The sequence below is a fragment of the Polypterus senegalus genome, chromosome 6 (genome assembly GCF_016835505.1).
Source record: "Polypterus senegalus isolate Bchr_013 chromosome 6, ASM1683550v1, whole genome shotgun sequence".
NCBI lineage: Eukaryota > Metazoa > Chordata > Cladistia > Polypteriformes > Polypteridae > Polypterus > Polypterus senegalus.
This window is the reverse complement of record NC_053159.1, coordinates 2,095,439-2,113,106: the sequence shown is the minus strand read 5'-3', so window position 1 is coordinate 2,113,106 and position 17,668 is coordinate 2,095,439. Positions and strand designations below refer to the sequence as shown.

The window sequence follows — 17,668 nt, the reverse complement described above, 5'->3', positions numbered from 1 at the left end:
CTCCTTGGACTTGTACTCCACAGATCGGCTATATAACCTAACATTCTGTTAGCCTTCTTAATGGCTTCTGAACACTGTTTGAAGTTGATAGCTTGGAGTCCACTATGACTCCTAAATCCTTCTCATAAGGTGTACTCTCGATTTTTCGACCGCCCATTGTGTATTCAAACCTAATATTTTTACTTCCTATGTGTAATACTTTACATTTACTGACATTAAATTTCATCTGCCACAAATCTGCCCAAGCCTGTATGCTATCCAAGTCCTTCTGTAATGATATAACGGATTCCAAATTATCTGCTAATCCACCTATCTTGGTATCATCTGCAAACTTAACCAGCTTGTTACTTATATTCCTATCTAAATCATTTATATATATTAAAAATAGCAGCGGCCCTAGCACTGACCCCTGTGGAACACCACTCTTAACATCGCCAGTTCTGATGAGGTTCCTCACACCATCACCCTCTGCTTCCTGTGTCTGAGCCAATTCTGCACCCATCTAAAAACATCACCCTGAATTCCCACTTCTTTTAACTTGATGCCCAACCTCTCATGTGGCACCTTATCAAATGCTTTCTGAAAGTCCAGATAAATAATATCATAAGCTCCACTTTGATCGTATCCTTTTGTTGCCTCCTCATAGAATTCCAACATGTTAGTAAAACACGACCTCCCCTTCTGAACCCATGCTGACTGTTCAGAATAACTCCTGTCCTTGTCATGTGTTGCTCAATCTTATCCTTAATAATTCCTTCCATTAATTTTCCTGTGATGCTTGTTAAGCTTACTGGCCTATAGTTGCTTGGATCTGCCCTGTCACCCTTTTTATATAATGGGATGATATTTGCCATTTTCCAGTCCTTTGGAATCTCTCCAGTGCACAGTGACTTCCTAAAAATATGTGTCAAGGGTTTATATATGTACTCACTAGCCTCCTTAAGAACACGAGGATAAATATTATCTGGGCCTGGTGATTTGTTTGATTTCATCTTATTTAATCTGAGCAGCACTTCTCCCTCTACAATTTCCAAATCCCTCAGTACCTCCTTAGTAGTTGTGTTTACCTCTGGCAGGTTATCCACTTGCTCACTTGTAAACACCTCAGAAAAATGTAAGTTTAGGGCATCTGCTATTTCATTGTCTGTATCTTTTAATTCCCCTTTACTATTCCTGATGAACTTGACCTCCTCCTTAACTGTTCTTTTACTACTAAAATACTGAAAGAATCTCTTGGGGTCTTCTTTCGCCTTATCTGCTATATTCCTCTCCAACTGTCTTTTAGCCTCTCTGATATCCTTCTTAATGGTTGCCCTCATGTTCTCATACGCGCTACGGTTCTCTTTGCAGTCATTAGTATTATATGCCTTATACAGCAGTTTTTTCCTTTGCAACTTCTTTTTTAAATCTTTATTAATCCATCGTGGAGATTTTTTTAGTTTCCTATTACTTCCAAATTTAGGTATGTATCTGTCCTGCATTACATGTAAAACATTTTTAAACCTGTTCCACTGCTCCTCGACTGTCTCCACATTTAAAAGCTTATCCCAGTCTATCCTACTTAGACTTTGTCGCATCTGCTCAAAATTAGCCCTACTAAAGTTCAACTTAACAATTTTAGTCTTTGCATCTGCACTCTTACAAAATACTGAGAATTGTATTACATTATGGTCACTTGACCCTAGTGGTTCAATCACCTCTATATCTATCATATAGTGCCTTTCACTCTATCTATCTATCTATCTATCTATCTATCTATCTATCTATCTATCTATCTATCTATCTATCTATCTAGTATATAGTGCCTTCTATCTATCTATCTATCTATCTATCTATCTATCTATCTATCTATCTATCTATCTATCTATCTATCTATCTATCTATTATATAGTGCCTTTCATATCTATCTATCTATCTATCTATTATATAGTGCCTTTCACTCTATCTATCTATCTATCTATCTATCTATCTATCTATCATATAGTGCCTTTCACTCTATCTATCTATCTATCTAGGGTGGCACGGTGGCGCAGTGGTAGCGCTGCTGCCTCGCAGTTAGGAGACCTGGGTTCGCTTCCCGGGTCCTCCCTGCGTGGAGTTTGCATGTTCTCCCCGTGTCTGCGTGGGTTTCCTCCCACAATCCAAAGACATGCAGGTTAGGTGGATTGGCGATTCTAAATTGGCCTTGGTGTGTGGGTGTGTTTGTGTGTGTCCTGCGGTGGGTTGGCACCCTGCCCAGGATTGGTTCCTGCCTTGTGCCCTGTGTTGGCTGGGATTGGCTCCAGCAGACCCCCGTGACCCTGTATTCGGATTCAGCGGGTTAGAAAATGGATGGATGGATATCTATCTATCATATAGTGCCTTTCACTCTATCTATCTATCTATCTATCTATCATATAGTGCCTTTCATCTATCTATCTATCTATCTATCTATCATATAGTGCCTTTCACTCTATCTATCTATCTATCTACCTATCTATCTATCTATCTATCTATCGATCTATTATATAGTGCCTTTCACTCTATCTATCTATCTATCTATCTATCTATCTATCTATCTATCTATCTATCATATAGTGCCTTTCACTCTATCTATCTATCTATCTATCTATCTATCTATTATATAGTGCCTTTCACTCTATCTATCTATCTATCTATCTATCTATCTATCTATCTATCTATCTATCTATCTATCATATAGTGCCTTTCATCTATCTATCTATCTATCTATCTATCTATCTATCTATCTATCTATCTATCTATTATATAGTGCCTTTCACTCTATCTATCTATCTATCTATCTATCTATCTATCTATCTATCTATCTATCTATCTATCTATCTATCTATCTATCTATCTATCTATCTAAACACAATATATGGAGGATTAAAGTAAAGCAGATCAACACAAAACATCACTGCCTTCGACTGACTGACTATTAATCCGTTACTTGGTTTCCTCTTGTCTAGGGGCAAGATGTGTGCCCTTTCACACTCAGAGTCTAAAGTTTTAGATGAGTATAGATAGATGAGAAGAAGGGGTGGTCTTTGCCCCTGTGTGGACTACAGAGAACTAAATAAAATAACAACTAAAACAGTCATCTTCACTCTTCAATTATCAATCAGGTTTTGGCATCCATCGTTTTTACGAAATGAGGTCTCCGCAGTGCTTATAACTGAATACAAACTCGAAAGGGGCACAAGATGGCACTTAATACATCAGGACATTATGAATTCCTTGGCATGCCGTTTGGGTCAGCTAATGCACCGGCAGCGTTTCAAGACTTTCCAAATGACATTTTTAGACACATCCTAGGCGTCTACTGTAAGTGTTTGCAGATATTGATGATATATTTATAATTTCTAAGGATTTGACAGAATGTGAAAGAGGCGCTCAGTAGACTACAATGGAATAACCTCTCTGTAAAGTGAGAGAAATGTGGAAGCCTCCAGTGTCGTTAGTACGATTATGCTGAGGTGTGTATCGATATGTACATTCGGATATCTTAAAGCACCGATCGTCACCTTACTACGTGAGCTGTCACGTGAACGAGTCCCCCGAGCCTCTGGCGCAGTCTCCGCTTCTGGCTTTTTTGTTAAAGTGACGTCCATCGATTATGGCTGCTCTCCTTTCAGACTCTTATTAAATAGCCTTGTGTCGTGTCTTTGTACTGCAGATCAATGCCCGGACCGAACTGGCCCTCCGATACAATGACATCTCTCCGTTAGAAAACCATCACTGCGCTGTGGCCTTCGAGATTCTGGAAAAGGTACTGTGGCGCAGCGTCTGGCGTCTGGCCCCTTTAGGAGGTCTGCTGGAGTCTGGCTGGATATGCTGACATGTGCTAAAGCAGAATTCTGACGGCTTCAAAAGGGCAACGCCACATGTGCACGACCGCTGTGGGTACAGAATGTCATTTGTGATGTTCTGCTCACACGGAGATGGTGTTGTCTGTACATGAGTGACCCTTTCCATTTATCAGATCACTTGCTTGTCTGCATGACCTTAATATTTTAGTATTTACTTTGTTTTGTATCATCATTGTGAGTGTGGTGGTCCAGGTGTTAATACTGATATGTCACAAATCCAGAGATCTGCGTTCAGGTCCCAGTCTGGTCCTTGTGTGCTATCTGCATGTTCTCCTAGTGCCTACGTGACTCTGATTTTCTCCTTCATCCACAAAATATGCATGTCAGGTTAACAGGTGACTTTGACTTGCGTGCGTGTGTGTGAATGCACTTTGTGAGAGAATGGCATCCCATGCAGGATTGGTTCACACCTTGTTTCTAAAGCTGTTGTGATAGGCATTGGCTCCTTAGGAGTGTGTTAGGGGAAAAACTGGTGGAGGTTTCTGGAACGCAACACCTCTCCCCACCGTCTTCCTTTCTCTGTTGTCCTGGTATGAGGGTGTTGTGCCGTGTTAGCCAATATGGGTGTAGTGAGAAGTCAAGCAAAAGGACCCCTTTTATTGGCTAACTAAAAAGATTACAATATACAAGCTTTCAAGGCAACTTAGGCCCCTTCTTCAGGCCTTTTCTTCAGATAAAATGTAAGAAGGGGCCTGAGTTGCCTCAAAAGCTTGCATATTGTAATCTTTTTAGTTAGCCAATAAAAGGGGTCATTTCACTTGACTTCTGTTGTCCAATTATTTTAACATCAGCCTAAACAGATACATTTTTAATGTTTTTAATATTCTATGGAAACCGCTGCCATCTATTCATGTACTAAATTCACATAATCTAATTGTAGGGTCACGGGGAGCCGGAGCCTATCCCAATATCATGAAGTGCAAGGCAGGGACACACCCTGTATGGGATGTCAGTCAATCTGCTGCTAAAACAAAATGTAATTAGGACTTCACATGTAATTCACAGCCAGAAAACAATATTTTCCGAAATCTAACAAGTGAACAGTTCAAAAGGATCAGAGAAGGAATGATCAAGTAAGTTACCTTGGCTTTTTTTTTTTTAACTCCTTACATTTTTTTAGAAGGATGGGGTGCCCAGTCACTTTTACACACTCATCAAACATTTTCCTAACTTCTTAACTCTCTCTAACTCCCTCCACCCTTTCTAACAGTCTCCTCCTCTCCCTCTCCTTCTCTTTCTCTCTGTGACTCCACCTTTTCTGACAGTGTCTCTCAGGTGCCGCCCCTTCTGTTAACATCTCCTGGTCTCCACTCCTACTGGCAGACACTCTCTCGCTTCCTCTCAGACTCCACCCCTTTAGACAGTCTCTCTCTCTCTATCAGGCTCCACCCCTTTTGACAGTCTCTCAGGCTCCACCCCTTTTGACAGTCTCTCTCTCTCTATCAGGCTCCACCCCTTTTGACAGTCTCTCTCTCTCCCTTTCAGGCTCCACCCTTTTTGACAGTCTCTCTCTCTATCAGGCTCCACCCCTTTTGACAGTCTCTCTCTCTCTTTCAGGCTCCACCCCTTTTTGACAGTTTCTCTCGCTCTCCCTTTCAGGCTCCACCCCTTTTGAAAGTCTCTCTCTCTCCGTCTCCTTCTCAGGCTCCACGCCTTTTGACAGTCTCTCTCTCTATCAGGCCCCACCCCTTTTGACAGTCTCTCTCACTCTCAGGCTCCACCCCTTTTGACAGTCTCTCTCTCTCCCTTTCGCTCCCCCTCTCAAGGCTCTGCCATTTCTCTGGCTTTCCCAGCACTGTGTGGTCCCACTAGAATTTTCAAACAGGCCTCTGATGCTCACAGTTTTGATAATGCAGTCTGCACTTTTGGCTTAATGAGTTTCTATTGTCTTTAACTTGTGAAGTGCACCTGCAAAATTCACAAAAGAATTATTATTACAAAAAAACAATCATATGGTGGTCCAGTGATTCCAGCCCTGGTGTGAGTCTGATTGTGTGTGTGATTCGGGGGTCCATCCAGCACTGGCTCCTGCCCTTTGCCCTGCTCAGCCTCGCCTCCCAAAACCCTGAAGTGAGTTACGCACATGTCAGAATGTTCTCTACATGCTACATTATGGCACCTTTGCAGAGGTTATGGAGTCCACTCACATTTGTTTCTTCCATCTTTCCAGGTGCATCCTCGCTACAGACATGGCTCGACACAACGAAATTCTAAACCAGTTTAAGAGTCTCCTGCCTGCGTTTGACTTCAGCAACAAGGACCACAAAGATGTTGTGAGTGCTCGCAATGTGTCACCCTCACCACACATGACAACAAAACCCCAACATGGTGGCACGTCATCTTTCTCGTAATAACGGCATCCATTCATTTAAACAGTGGTACAGATTTACTGCCCTATGGTTACTTTGATTGATCAGATCTTCTTTTCATATAATTGAATGTTGGCAAGATCCCAGTCTTCTAAACCATTTTAATATCTCCTTAATAGTCTGCATACCAACTGGTATTATGATCGCTGAGATTTGTCATTTGTTTGCGGATGTTCTAGCGATTGTCCTGAACTATCATGCTGTATATCTGTTATGCCGTGTTGAAGCACAGAGGCCCGGCGTCCCACCAAAGCTGAATATTTGTTTCACTTTTACTGTGACGCCATTTTGTTTTCATCACTGGCATCACCACTTAAGAATTTGAATTTTCGATTTGTGTTTTGGGCTTTGACAAAAGATTCCTTGTTTTGACCTCGGTCCAGTTCCCGTCTATTACACCCTCCGCTCATTTCTGTCATTGGTCTCTCTCTGGGCGGCACGGTGGCGCAGTGGTAGCGCTGCTGCCTCGCAGTAAGGAGACCCATCTGAGTTTGCTTCCCAGGTCCTCCCCACGTGGAGTTTGCCTGTTCTCCCCGTGTCTGCGTGGCTTTCCTCCCACAGTCCAGAGACCTGCAGGTTAGGTGCATTAGCGATCCTAAATTGTCCCTGTGTGTGTGTGTGTGTGTGCCCTGCAGTGGGTTGGCACCCTGCCTGGGGTTTATTTCCTGCCTTGCGCCCTGTGTTGGCTGGGATTGGCTCCGGCTGACCCCCGTGACCCTGTAGTTATGGATAGATGGATGGTTGGCCTCTCTCTTTAGACAGAACACTGAGAGGCACTGAATCCAGCAGGGGGCGCTAGCTCCCTGGCTGGAATAAGTTCTTTTGTAATTGCGGCGTGTTACATAACCCGAAACTAAATAGATATAATATTAAAAGGCGATACTCCTCCCTTAGTGATACGGCGGTAAGAAATCACATAGGAGAAATAACTTCGCTTTCTTTAATGACGGTTTACGCAGCATAGCGGACGAGGAAGCCATGACATGACCTTATGTAGAGTCTGCCGTATTCGTTGCTGCGTTAGAAGGATTTTCCGGATCGGATGACGGCATCTCCCATCTGTCCGTCGGCTTCAAAGGTGTGTTCCAAGGTTTCATGTGCAGGTAAATCATGTTATTCCAAACACGGAAAAGAAGATCCAATGTTATGCTGACTCTGACACACACAAATAGTACAAGGCCCATTTCGCAGTTTGGCCCTGTCTCGTCTTCTGATGCTTGCCAAGCAGCCCTAAATGATGAGCCCCAGTGTGCTAAAGCTGGCCTTGTGTTAGCTGTACATGTGAGTGGATTTATAAAATAGATTTTGTACCGAGCACAGTGGCATATTAAACTTATATACTTATTGTAGACAGTCCACTCATTCATACGTGAAAAGGCCTTGAGAGCATTTGCTACTTCATTTTTCGTACATCCTATGTCTGCTGGCATAATAGCTAATAAAGTAAAATAACTAATATAAAATAAACCTTTATATTAGTACTAGCTGTGTAAGCCTGTGCTGTAAAAAGTACCAGGGTCCTAGAAACTATTGAAATTGTCAGACAAAAAAACTGAAATGTAGAGATAACTGAAAGGAACTCTCCTAGGAGGAGTCGTTCTGCCAACGCGCTCGCCACGCCTGTGCATTAGCGGCGGGAGGAAAAGTAAAAGGGATACCGTTTCTCCATTGTTGGCGGCTAAGCAACTTTGTCTTTCTTCTGAGGTTTCATTTTGCTGACATGTTGGCCTCGCTTGAGTTATTAGCAGCTAAGCCAGTTTTCTGTTTCCTCGGAGGAGGAGCTCTTACCCTGACTCCGCCTCTCACGTCCGGGCCGGACAGACAGACAGACAGACAGACAGACAGACAGACACACTTCCACACACAGACGTTTATGTATAAGATACCAATGTAGTAATTCAGACACACCAAACTCAAAAAAGTTCTTAATAATTCAAAAAAAAAGGCCAGAGGCCTAAACAACAAAAATGTATTAATTTAAATGAATAAAGAAGTCAAGAAAGAGAGAAAGAATGACAAAGTCCAAAAAAAAAAAGCTATTAATCAAAAAAACAAAACTAACTAAACAAATTACTGAAATAGATGAAGTACAAGGGTGTTGTACCGAGTTAGCCATTACAGCCCTTTGATTGGCTAACTACAAGGATTACAATACGCAGGCTTTCGAGGCAACTCAGGCCCCTTCTTCAGATGAGGTGGTACCATGTAATTGCTTTGGGTTTGTAATTGTTTGTAATTGATGCCACTGCTTTGTAATTGTAATTATCCATCCATCCAGCCATTATCCAACCCGCTATATCCTAACTACAGGGTCACAGGGGTCTGCTGAAGCCAATGCCAGCCAACACAGGGCACAAGGCAGGAAACAAACCCCGGGCAGGGTGCCAGCCCACCGCTGGGCACACACACACACACACACACAGGACAATTTAGGATTGTCGATACACCTAACCTGCATGTCTCTGGACTGTGGGAAGAAAGCCACGCAGACACGGGGAAAACGTGCAAAGTCCATGCAGGGAGGACCCAGGAAGCGAACCCAGACGGGTCTCCATACTGCGAGGCAACAGCGCTACCCACTGCTTTGTAATTATAATTATTTGGAATTGAAATTGGTTTGTAATTGTTTGTAATTGACCTAACTGATTCCATCTCGCCTGAAGAAGGGGCCTGTGTTGCCTCGAAAGCCTGCGTATTGTAATCCTTGTAGTTAGCCAATCAAAGGGCTCATTTTGCTTGACTTCTCACTCCATGAAATAAATGAAGCAAAAGTTAATCCTCCATTTCCAAAAGCAGCCCACAAAACCAAGAACGGAAACAAAAACAAGCGGCAAACATCAAAAATGAATAAAAGAGCCAATAAAATGAACCACAAAAGGAGGGTCCAGCTAAGGAGGGCAACGGGTGGAACAGAACTCGGGCTTGGAGGGTCACACAGATTAGTGAGGGGCAAAATTTCCCACAGTTTTGACATTGTCTTTTCTATTTAATCTTGGTGAGTTTTTTCAGGCTCATAATAAGTTTTGAATCATGTCTAATTTTATTTTAACAGCTTTATCATTTTTTTTTTTGCGCATTTCTTTTTCTGCTCCATTTTCTTTATCTCAGGCACAGCCATTGAGTGAGCCGTTGCTGCCGAGTTTCTAAGCAAATGCACCGGATACACTTCATCAGTGACATCATCAGCAAGCCGGTGTCCATGTCCCATGATGCACTTCTTCGTTATCTGTATTTCTAGAGTGAAAACAAAGAGGATGGCGTGTTATTCTTTAGATTGTGTTCTTGGCAAACAAAATATTGATTACGATTTAGAGTGCTCATTTTTGGCTTGATGGCTGTGTGTTTGACTTGCCGGTTTACAAATCTTTGCCTTGCCTCTGTTTGGCGTCTTATCTTTTGGTCACATTCGAAGTTATTTTCTGTCTCACTCATTCTGGCAGAACACAAACAATACAAAAAATGTAAGCACGAGACAAATAAGGGAGTGGGGGGGTAACATTACATTAAAATATAAAAGCTGAACCCAACCGGGGAAACTGCAGAAATTCAAAAATCTGCTCGCAGAAGAGTCACATTCAGTCCACCCTTCACAAGAGGAAATTCAGTCAGTCAGTCAGTCAGTCATCGTCCAACCCGCTATATCCTAACACAGGGTCACGGGGGTCTTCTGGAGCCAATCCCAGCCAGCACTGAGCGCAAGGCAGGAAACAAACCCCGGGCAGGGCGCCAGCCTACCGCAGGGCACACACACCAGGGACAATTTAAGATGGCTGATACACCTAACCTGCATGTCTTTGGACTATGGGAGGAAACCAACGCAGACACGGGGAGGACATGCAAACTCCACGCTGGATGGACCCGGAAAGTCCTAACTGCGAGGCAGCAGCACTACGCACTGTGCCACCATGCTGCCCCTTAAGATATGTTATTCCAGCCTAAAAATATTGAAAAATGAAGATATCCATCCATCCATTACCCAACCCGCTATATTCCAGCCCACCGCTGGGCACACACACACACACACACAGGACAATTTAGGATTGTCGATGCACCTGACCTGCATGTCTCTGGACTGTAGGAGGAAACCCACCCAGACACGGGGAGAAGATGCAAAGTCCATGCAGGGGGGACCCAGGAAGTGAACCCAGACGTGTCTCCTAACTGCGAGGCAACAGCGCTACCCACTGCTTTGTAATTATAATTATTTGGAATTGAAATTGGTGTGTAATTGTTTGTAATTGACGTAATTGATTCCATCTCGCCTGAAGAAGGGGCCTGTGTTGCCTCGAAAGCCTGCGTATTGTAATCTTTGTAGTTAGCCAATCAAAGGGCTCGTTTTGCTTGACTTCTCACTCCACAAAATAAATGAAACAGGTCTCCTAACTGCGGGGCCGCAGCGCTACCCACTGCACCACCATGCCGCCCACAAGAGGAAACTGTTTTGCTAAAATTTGTCAGATGTTGGTGGGCCATTATGGATGGTCTACCAACTGGGTATGTCCTGTGTTGAATTTCACAGCTGATGATGATAATGATAAAAGTGAGTGACATCTCCAATGAGGCCCGGCCGATGGACGTTGCTGAACCTTGGCTCGACTGTCTGCTCCAGGAGTTTTTTAACCAGGTGAGTGACGTCCCGTCTACAAATATCACATGTTGCCAGGGCTAAGGCAAGGTTGGATGGTCAGATTTGGGAGGGAAAGAGAAGGTGGGACAATCTGCTGTCCACTCTCTCGATCAGGTATCTGCATTTGAATGAAGGAGCAGGAAGAAATGCTGCCGAAAAACTAGAGGAGTGAAAGTTATGAGGGAAGACTGGGAGAAGCCTTGGCAGGTGCACTTGGTTCTTAACGCGGTAATGGCAGATCATTTTGTAATGTCAGGGCTGTCTTAACAGCATTATAGGCCCCTGGAGAAAGCAGTGCACTGGGGTCCCTACCTACACAACCAGTCAAAGGAATAAAAATGAAATCTGTACAGTACTTATTGTATTGGTACTTCCAACAAAATCAGTGTTTAAACATTATAAAACATGCTGTTCAGCAACGATGAGTCAACACAAACATTTAGAACAACATAATGTGAGCCTTGAAAAACACAAACATTTCAACATGTACAGTCAATGACACTCAACTGGTAAACTGCACAAATGAAGACGGCACAGCATGAAAGTACGATGAACTATTGATTATTAATCCAGTGCTCAACACAAACATTTGCAAAATTTCTGTGCAGAGAATTGAGTTGAAGTGACGTTCACATGTACGTCTTTACATGACGTCGCGCGTGAGATCCGCACACAGACAGGCACGTGAGGTGGCAGAGGTGACCGCGAGACTAAATCTGAGGTGAATGCCACCTGTAACACAATCACAAATATTCATAGTTTAGTAAAGTCTTATGAATATGTATTTACTGACGGCAAGTCACAACATACAGAGATTAGCATGGAGCCCCTGTGCCCGTGGGGCCCCCAAGCAACTGCCCAGCGTGCCCATGCGTTAAGATGGCATGTGGGCTAACTGGCTTGCTTCAAAATAGTTCTGGATGGGAGGCCGAAAAAAACCATAAGAGCTAATTTGTGTTCTCTCATAAAGTACTTGCAGTGTAGTAGCAGGTTCTTGATATCTGAAGATATTACGAGACGATATGCAAACAGCCCACAGGACCAGCTGACAGAAACATGGCATCCACTGTAAAGCTGGGACTACGATGGCAAGTCACCAACCTGCTGCCCTGCAGGACCCGTGACAATCACTGAGAGTCGGCGCTCGGGCCGCTCGGTGTGTTCGCCTTCTGTGTTCCTGACAACTTGTCATGTGGAGGTGCAATAACTCGTTATTATTTCTTTTGTTTTCTGTGCTCATTTGCAGCTTTTTATTGTGGAGAATCGATTCTTTGGGGGTTTGAATCCATTTTTCGGTGTTTTTGCAGAGTGTCATATTTTTTATTGTTTCAGCTGCCTTTTGTGTTTGCCATGTCACGTGACCACAACTAGCACTCTGTTGACGTCAGCGGAAGTCTGCTCTGAATTTGACATCGCCATCATGTTTCATTGTCCCTCAGCTGGATGACCTACAAAGAAAAACTCTTAACGTACAAGTGGGCCAAACGGCAGGCTACAATGACAGGAAAAGCCATCTGGAATCCACAGGTCACGCGAGGGAGTGACTCCTTGGGAGACCTGTTAGTCCAGGGGTGTCCAGCTCTGGTCCTGGTGGGCCGCAGTGGCTGCAGGCTTTCATTCTAACCATCTTCTTAATTAGCGAGCCGTTTTCATTTTAATTGACGTGACTCGGACCCCCTTAGTGGTTCCTTTTTCCTTAAATGAGCAGCTGAGACACAAAACAAGCCGCCACACGATCAGCTCATCTGAAAATGAAGAAAGGTGAGGGTCTCGGCCATGCTGGTCTGCTCAGGTCACCAAAACATCTTGACGGTGGTCTTAGAAAAACTGAAAATCAACAACTTGCTGTGGCGGAGCGAGAGCAGCAACAAGTCGTGGTTTTCAATAACGAGTTTAATTAACAGCAAGAATCGGCTTCTCATTAAGGAACTGGTTGGAGTGAAAGTGGCTGGAGTTTGCTGTCCCAGTTTAGCTGCTCGTCTGTCGGCTCGTTTCACGTCTCATTTCTGTTTGGCTGCCATTTAATGAAGAAACGAATCAATTCAGAGGACTGAATCCTTAAAAACAGGACCATTAAAATGAAGGGAAAAGGAGTCAATGATTAGGAGAAGGGTGAGAATGAAAAGCTGCAGCCACTGCGGCCCACCAGGCCTGGAGTTGGACACAACTGTGAGCCCCCTGCATTGTTATCAAAGTTCTCTAACACCCCTAACAATGGGAGCTCAGAATGCTGGTGATTGTAAAAACCTAAAATGGCAGACGAAATAGTCCATAAAATGATTAACTATCAAAATGAAAAGTTAAATTTAAATCCAGTGTGTGGAAGAAATACCACCAACAAAAAGGAATCTTCACAAGATAAAGGTTTGGGGACCGTCCTGCGGACAAATGAAAGCAGGAGATGCAAAAGGTTGATCAAAAGTACATGGACTGTAACAGATGACAGTGTGGCATTGACAAAATGGCGTTTTTATGGAATGGTGGATGATGGGAACAGGAAATGGTTGGCAGGAAATGGCGTAGAGGGGGAGGAACCGGAAGTGATGTCCAAGGTGAGAGCCGGAAGTGATGCCATATGGAGTCACCTGAAGTGATGTCACGGCGGCCATTTTGAAGCCTATAAATAGCGCAAATTATTTTTCTTCGGTTCTCCTGTTGAGAGAAGAGGTTCAGGTAAGCACCACGTGACAATCCTTCTTCTCGCGACATTTCACTCACCTTTGGGCTTTTTGACTGGCACCTAATCGCACGTGTGTGACAAGTGATACAAAAAAAAAACACCAAGGAAGGTTCAGATCACAGGAATTAATACATGGAAACTCAGGAACAAATCCTTACAAACGTATTGCAGTTCTGTCAGGCATTTCGCCTCCCGGTCATTCATCTTTTGCTCACAGTAATCCCTGGAGATGCTTCCTCTACAGGTTACTTGTATTTCTTATAATATAATAATCATATTAATCATATTTCAAAAATTTAAGCACCTATATTAGACATGGAATAGTTTAGTAAGAGAACACAGAAGTATTTTTTATAATCTCCCCCTCCCAGTCGTCAAAATATATATACAGTGGTGTGAAAAACTATTTGCCCCCTTCCTGATTTCTTATTCTTTTGCATGTTTGTCACACAAAATGTTTCTGATGATCAAACACATTTAACCATTAGTCAAATATAACACAAGTCAACACAAAATGCAGTTTTTAAATGATGGCTTTTATTATTTAGGGAGAAAAAAAATCCAAACCTCCATGGCCCTGTGTGAAAAAGTAATTGCCCCCTTGTTAAAAATCACCTAACTGTGGTGTATCACACCTGAGTTCAATTTCCTGATTACTGCCACACCTGTTTCAATCAAGACATCACTTCAATAGGAGCTGCCTGACACAGAGAAGTAGACCAAAAGCACCTCAAAAGCTAGACATCATGCCAAGATCCAAAGAAATTCAGGAACAAATGAGAACAGAAGTCATTGAGATCTATCAGTCTGGTAAAGGTTATAAAGCCATTTCTAAAGCTTTGGGACTCCAGCGAACCACAGTGAGAGCCATTATCCACAAATGGCAAAAACATGGAGCAGTGGTGAACCTTCCCAGGAGTGGCCGGCCGACCAAAATGACCCCAAGAGCGCAGAGACGACTCATCCGAGAGGTCACAAAAGACCCCAGGACAACGTCTACAGAACTGCAGGCCTCACTTGCCTCAATTAAGGTCAGTGTTCACGACTCCACCATAAGAAAGAGACTGGGCAAAAACGGCCTGCATGGCAGATTTCCAAGACGCAAACCACTGTTAAGCAAAAAGAACATTAGGGCTCGTCTCAATTTTGCTAAGAAACATCTCAATGATTGCCAAGACTTTGGGGAAAATACCTTGTGGGCTGATGAGACAAAAGTTGAACTTTTTGGAAGGCAAATGTCCCGTTACATCTGGCGTAAAAGGAACACAGCATTTCAGAAAAAGAACATCATACCAACAGTAAAATATGGTGGTGGTTTTGCTGCTTCAGGACCTGGAAGGCTTGCTGTGATAGATGGAACCATGAATTCTACTGTCTACCAAAAAATCCTGAAGGAGAATGTCCGGCCATCTGTTCGTCAACTCAAGCTGAAGCGATCTTGGGTGCTGCAACAGGACAATGACCCAAAACACACCAGCAAATCCACCTCTGAATGGCTGAAGAAAAACAAAATGAAGACTTTGGAGTGGCCTAGTCAAAGTCCTGACCTGAATCCAATTGAGATGCTATGGCATGACCTTAAAAAGGCGGTTCATGCTAGAAAACCCTCAAATAAAGCTGAATTACAACAATTCTGCAAAGATGAGTGGGCCAAAATTCCTCCAGAGCGCCGTAAAAGACTCATTGCAAGTTATCGCAAACGCTTGATTGCAGTTATTGCTGCTAAGGGTGGCCCAACCAGTTATTAGGTTCAGGGGCAATTACTTTTTCACACAGGGCCATGTAGGTTTGGATTTTTTTTTCTCCCTAAATAATAAAAACCATCATTTAAAAACTGCATTTTGTGTTTACTTGTGTTATATTTGACTAATGGTTAAATGTGTTTGATGATCAGAAACATTTTGTGTGACAAACATGCAAAAGAATAAGAAATCAGGAAGGGGGCAAATAGTTTTTCACACCACTGTATTTATTTTTTCCTCCCATCAAAAAAAAAGGGAAAAGGAGGAAAACCATATGAAGTTGACAACCGGTATAGACCGCCAACATAAAAGAGCACACAACAAAATTGAAAGAAGACAAGTTGGGAATTAGAGAAGAATGGAGGCATCGCTGACCAGCCCTTAATCGGCTCTCGACTAACTGGACAGCATGGAGCCACGTGTGCCCAGTGAGGCTTTATGATGTGGATAAATCAAGATGGACAAGGTTATAGAATGAAGACTTCCAGTTTGAAAAAGTAGAAAGCTTTGCTGGAATAGAAACATAAGAAGCTTCTGCTGGGGGAGAGCAAATGATAGTAAGGAAAGAGCAGAAAAAATGGAGGAGCAGGAAAAGAAATGGAGAAGAAAGGGGCTGTAGAGACAGAGAGGAGCGATTGTGGAGGAAGGGGGCAGAGGTGATGGGGGGCTAGGGTGTAAACTCACAAGAATAAGAATTGAATACACGTTTATGAACTGGTAAAATAAAAACATGTGCACTGCAAGATCATTCACCACCATCAGTCTAAAGTAGGAAATAAGTTCAAAGAAATCAATGGAGCAAATTGTAACATGGCTGTGCACTTGTAAAGGGCCGTGGGTGGGGGGGTCAGCGCAGAAACAGGCTAAATAAAAAGTGTATAGAAATGTGATTTCAACAGTAAACGATAAAAATAGAAGATTTGCACACTACCACGCAGGCATAAAGTGCTTATAAACGTCCCGCACTTTCAGACATGTCCAAACATTTCTTTTCCAGAGTGATCTGGAGAAACTGGAAGGCCTTCCTGTGTCCCCCTTCATGGACAGGGATAAAGTGACTAAGCCATCTTCTCAAACTGGATTCATCCGCTTCGTACTGCTGCCTCTGTTCATTGAGCTTGCCAGCCTTTTTCCAGATCTTGAGGTAAGAAGAGCGCCAATGTTGGGAGATGGAATTGGGTGGGGTGAAAAAATTGGGCCCTTTACAGGTGTTGATGGACCACTTAGGAGCCCTCAAAGCTTTATTAGTCTCCTTAGAAACAGTTAAGGTCTACAGACTAAGGGGGGGAAAGGACCAGAACGTGAAATGCACAGGCCGTACTACAAGAGCTCGGAAATAAAACAAAACCCAATATGTCAAAACCACAAGTGAGAACAACAACACCATTTATTCTATAGCATGTTTTCATACAAATGACGGAGCTCAAACTGCTTCACAGGATGAAAAATAAATATATAGTGACAGATTATGGGGCGCTGTCGTCCCCTTGAACCCTCAGACCAGTCGCCAGACGCCAGATAAAAGTCCAAAAGTTGACTTTATTATAATTAACTAGCCATGTGCGCCCAACTACGTTGTGTCTGTGAAGGGCTCCCTGTTTAAACGCGGCTGCCAGTCGTGAACTGGGGCCTTCGCACAGCAATATGATTTTTTATAAGGGAAACAAAATTACAAAAGAAAACCCTTGGACGTTGATTCGATAGGAACGGCCTACTCGTAATCACTGTCCGAATCGTAATTATGTGGTGGTGTAGGAGCATTTCTATTTCTGTCCGTTCACAGTCCGTCTCGTTTTCACGACGCTATCGTTTCCTCTTGTGATGTCTTCTCAGCCTTTCTCCAATCTCGCAGGTTGCTTTGTGGCAATCCAAAGAGTAAGGCAATATACACGGAGCGATGGTTATAACAGGGGGACACATACTGTAGGTATCCAGGCTCTTTAAAGTATAAATAGGGATCACTTCACTGACATGTGAGCAAGCCACGGTACAACTGTGAGACGCGCAGCACTCGCCGGCTACAACGTAACAATAAGAATTTCCAGAACGTGCTGTTACGTTGTCATTCATTGTACCCACTGTCTTTCTTTCATTCATATGTTACGTAGGCACGTACCTTTTATCTTCAGCAATCTCATTCTCTAACCAGGCCTCAGGAGTTAACCAGCGTAACGCTGTCCACCACCCCTTCGTTATTCAGGCATATTTTTGACATCCGTGAGTAACAACAGCGTACTAAACTTGAAGGTGGTCTACGCATACGTGGAATTAACAGACAAACAAAGATCAAGATCTAAATGAAGATCTCTTTAGTTAATTTAAAGCACAACAATTTGTTTAGTTTGAATGTCTGTGTTTTGAGGTGTGACTGGCGCACTGCA

The 17,668-nt window shown here is 43.2% G+C and overlaps 1 protein-coding gene across 1 annotated transcript in view; it reads left to right on the top strand.

The window, feature by feature from the left end:
• The window catches only part of LOC120530497 (high affinity cGMP-specific 3',5'-cyclic phosphodiesterase 9A), a 76,357-nt gene that overhangs the window by 49,827 nt on the left and 8,862 nt on the right, over positions 1 to 17,668 (top strand). Inside the window, exons 9-13 of the mRNA XM_039754926.1 lie at positions 3,677 to 3,769; positions 4,875 to 4,942; positions 6,040 to 6,142; positions 10,758 to 10,862; positions 16,285 to 16,431. Of these exons, the coding sequence (XP_039610860.1) occupies positions 3,677 to 3,769; positions 4,875 to 4,942; positions 6,040 to 6,142; positions 10,758 to 10,862; positions 16,285 to 16,431 (516 nt within the window). The remainder of the gene's footprint in view (positions 1 to 3,676; positions 3,770 to 4,874; positions 4,943 to 6,039; positions 6,143 to 10,757; positions 10,863 to 16,284; positions 16,432 to 17,668) is intronic.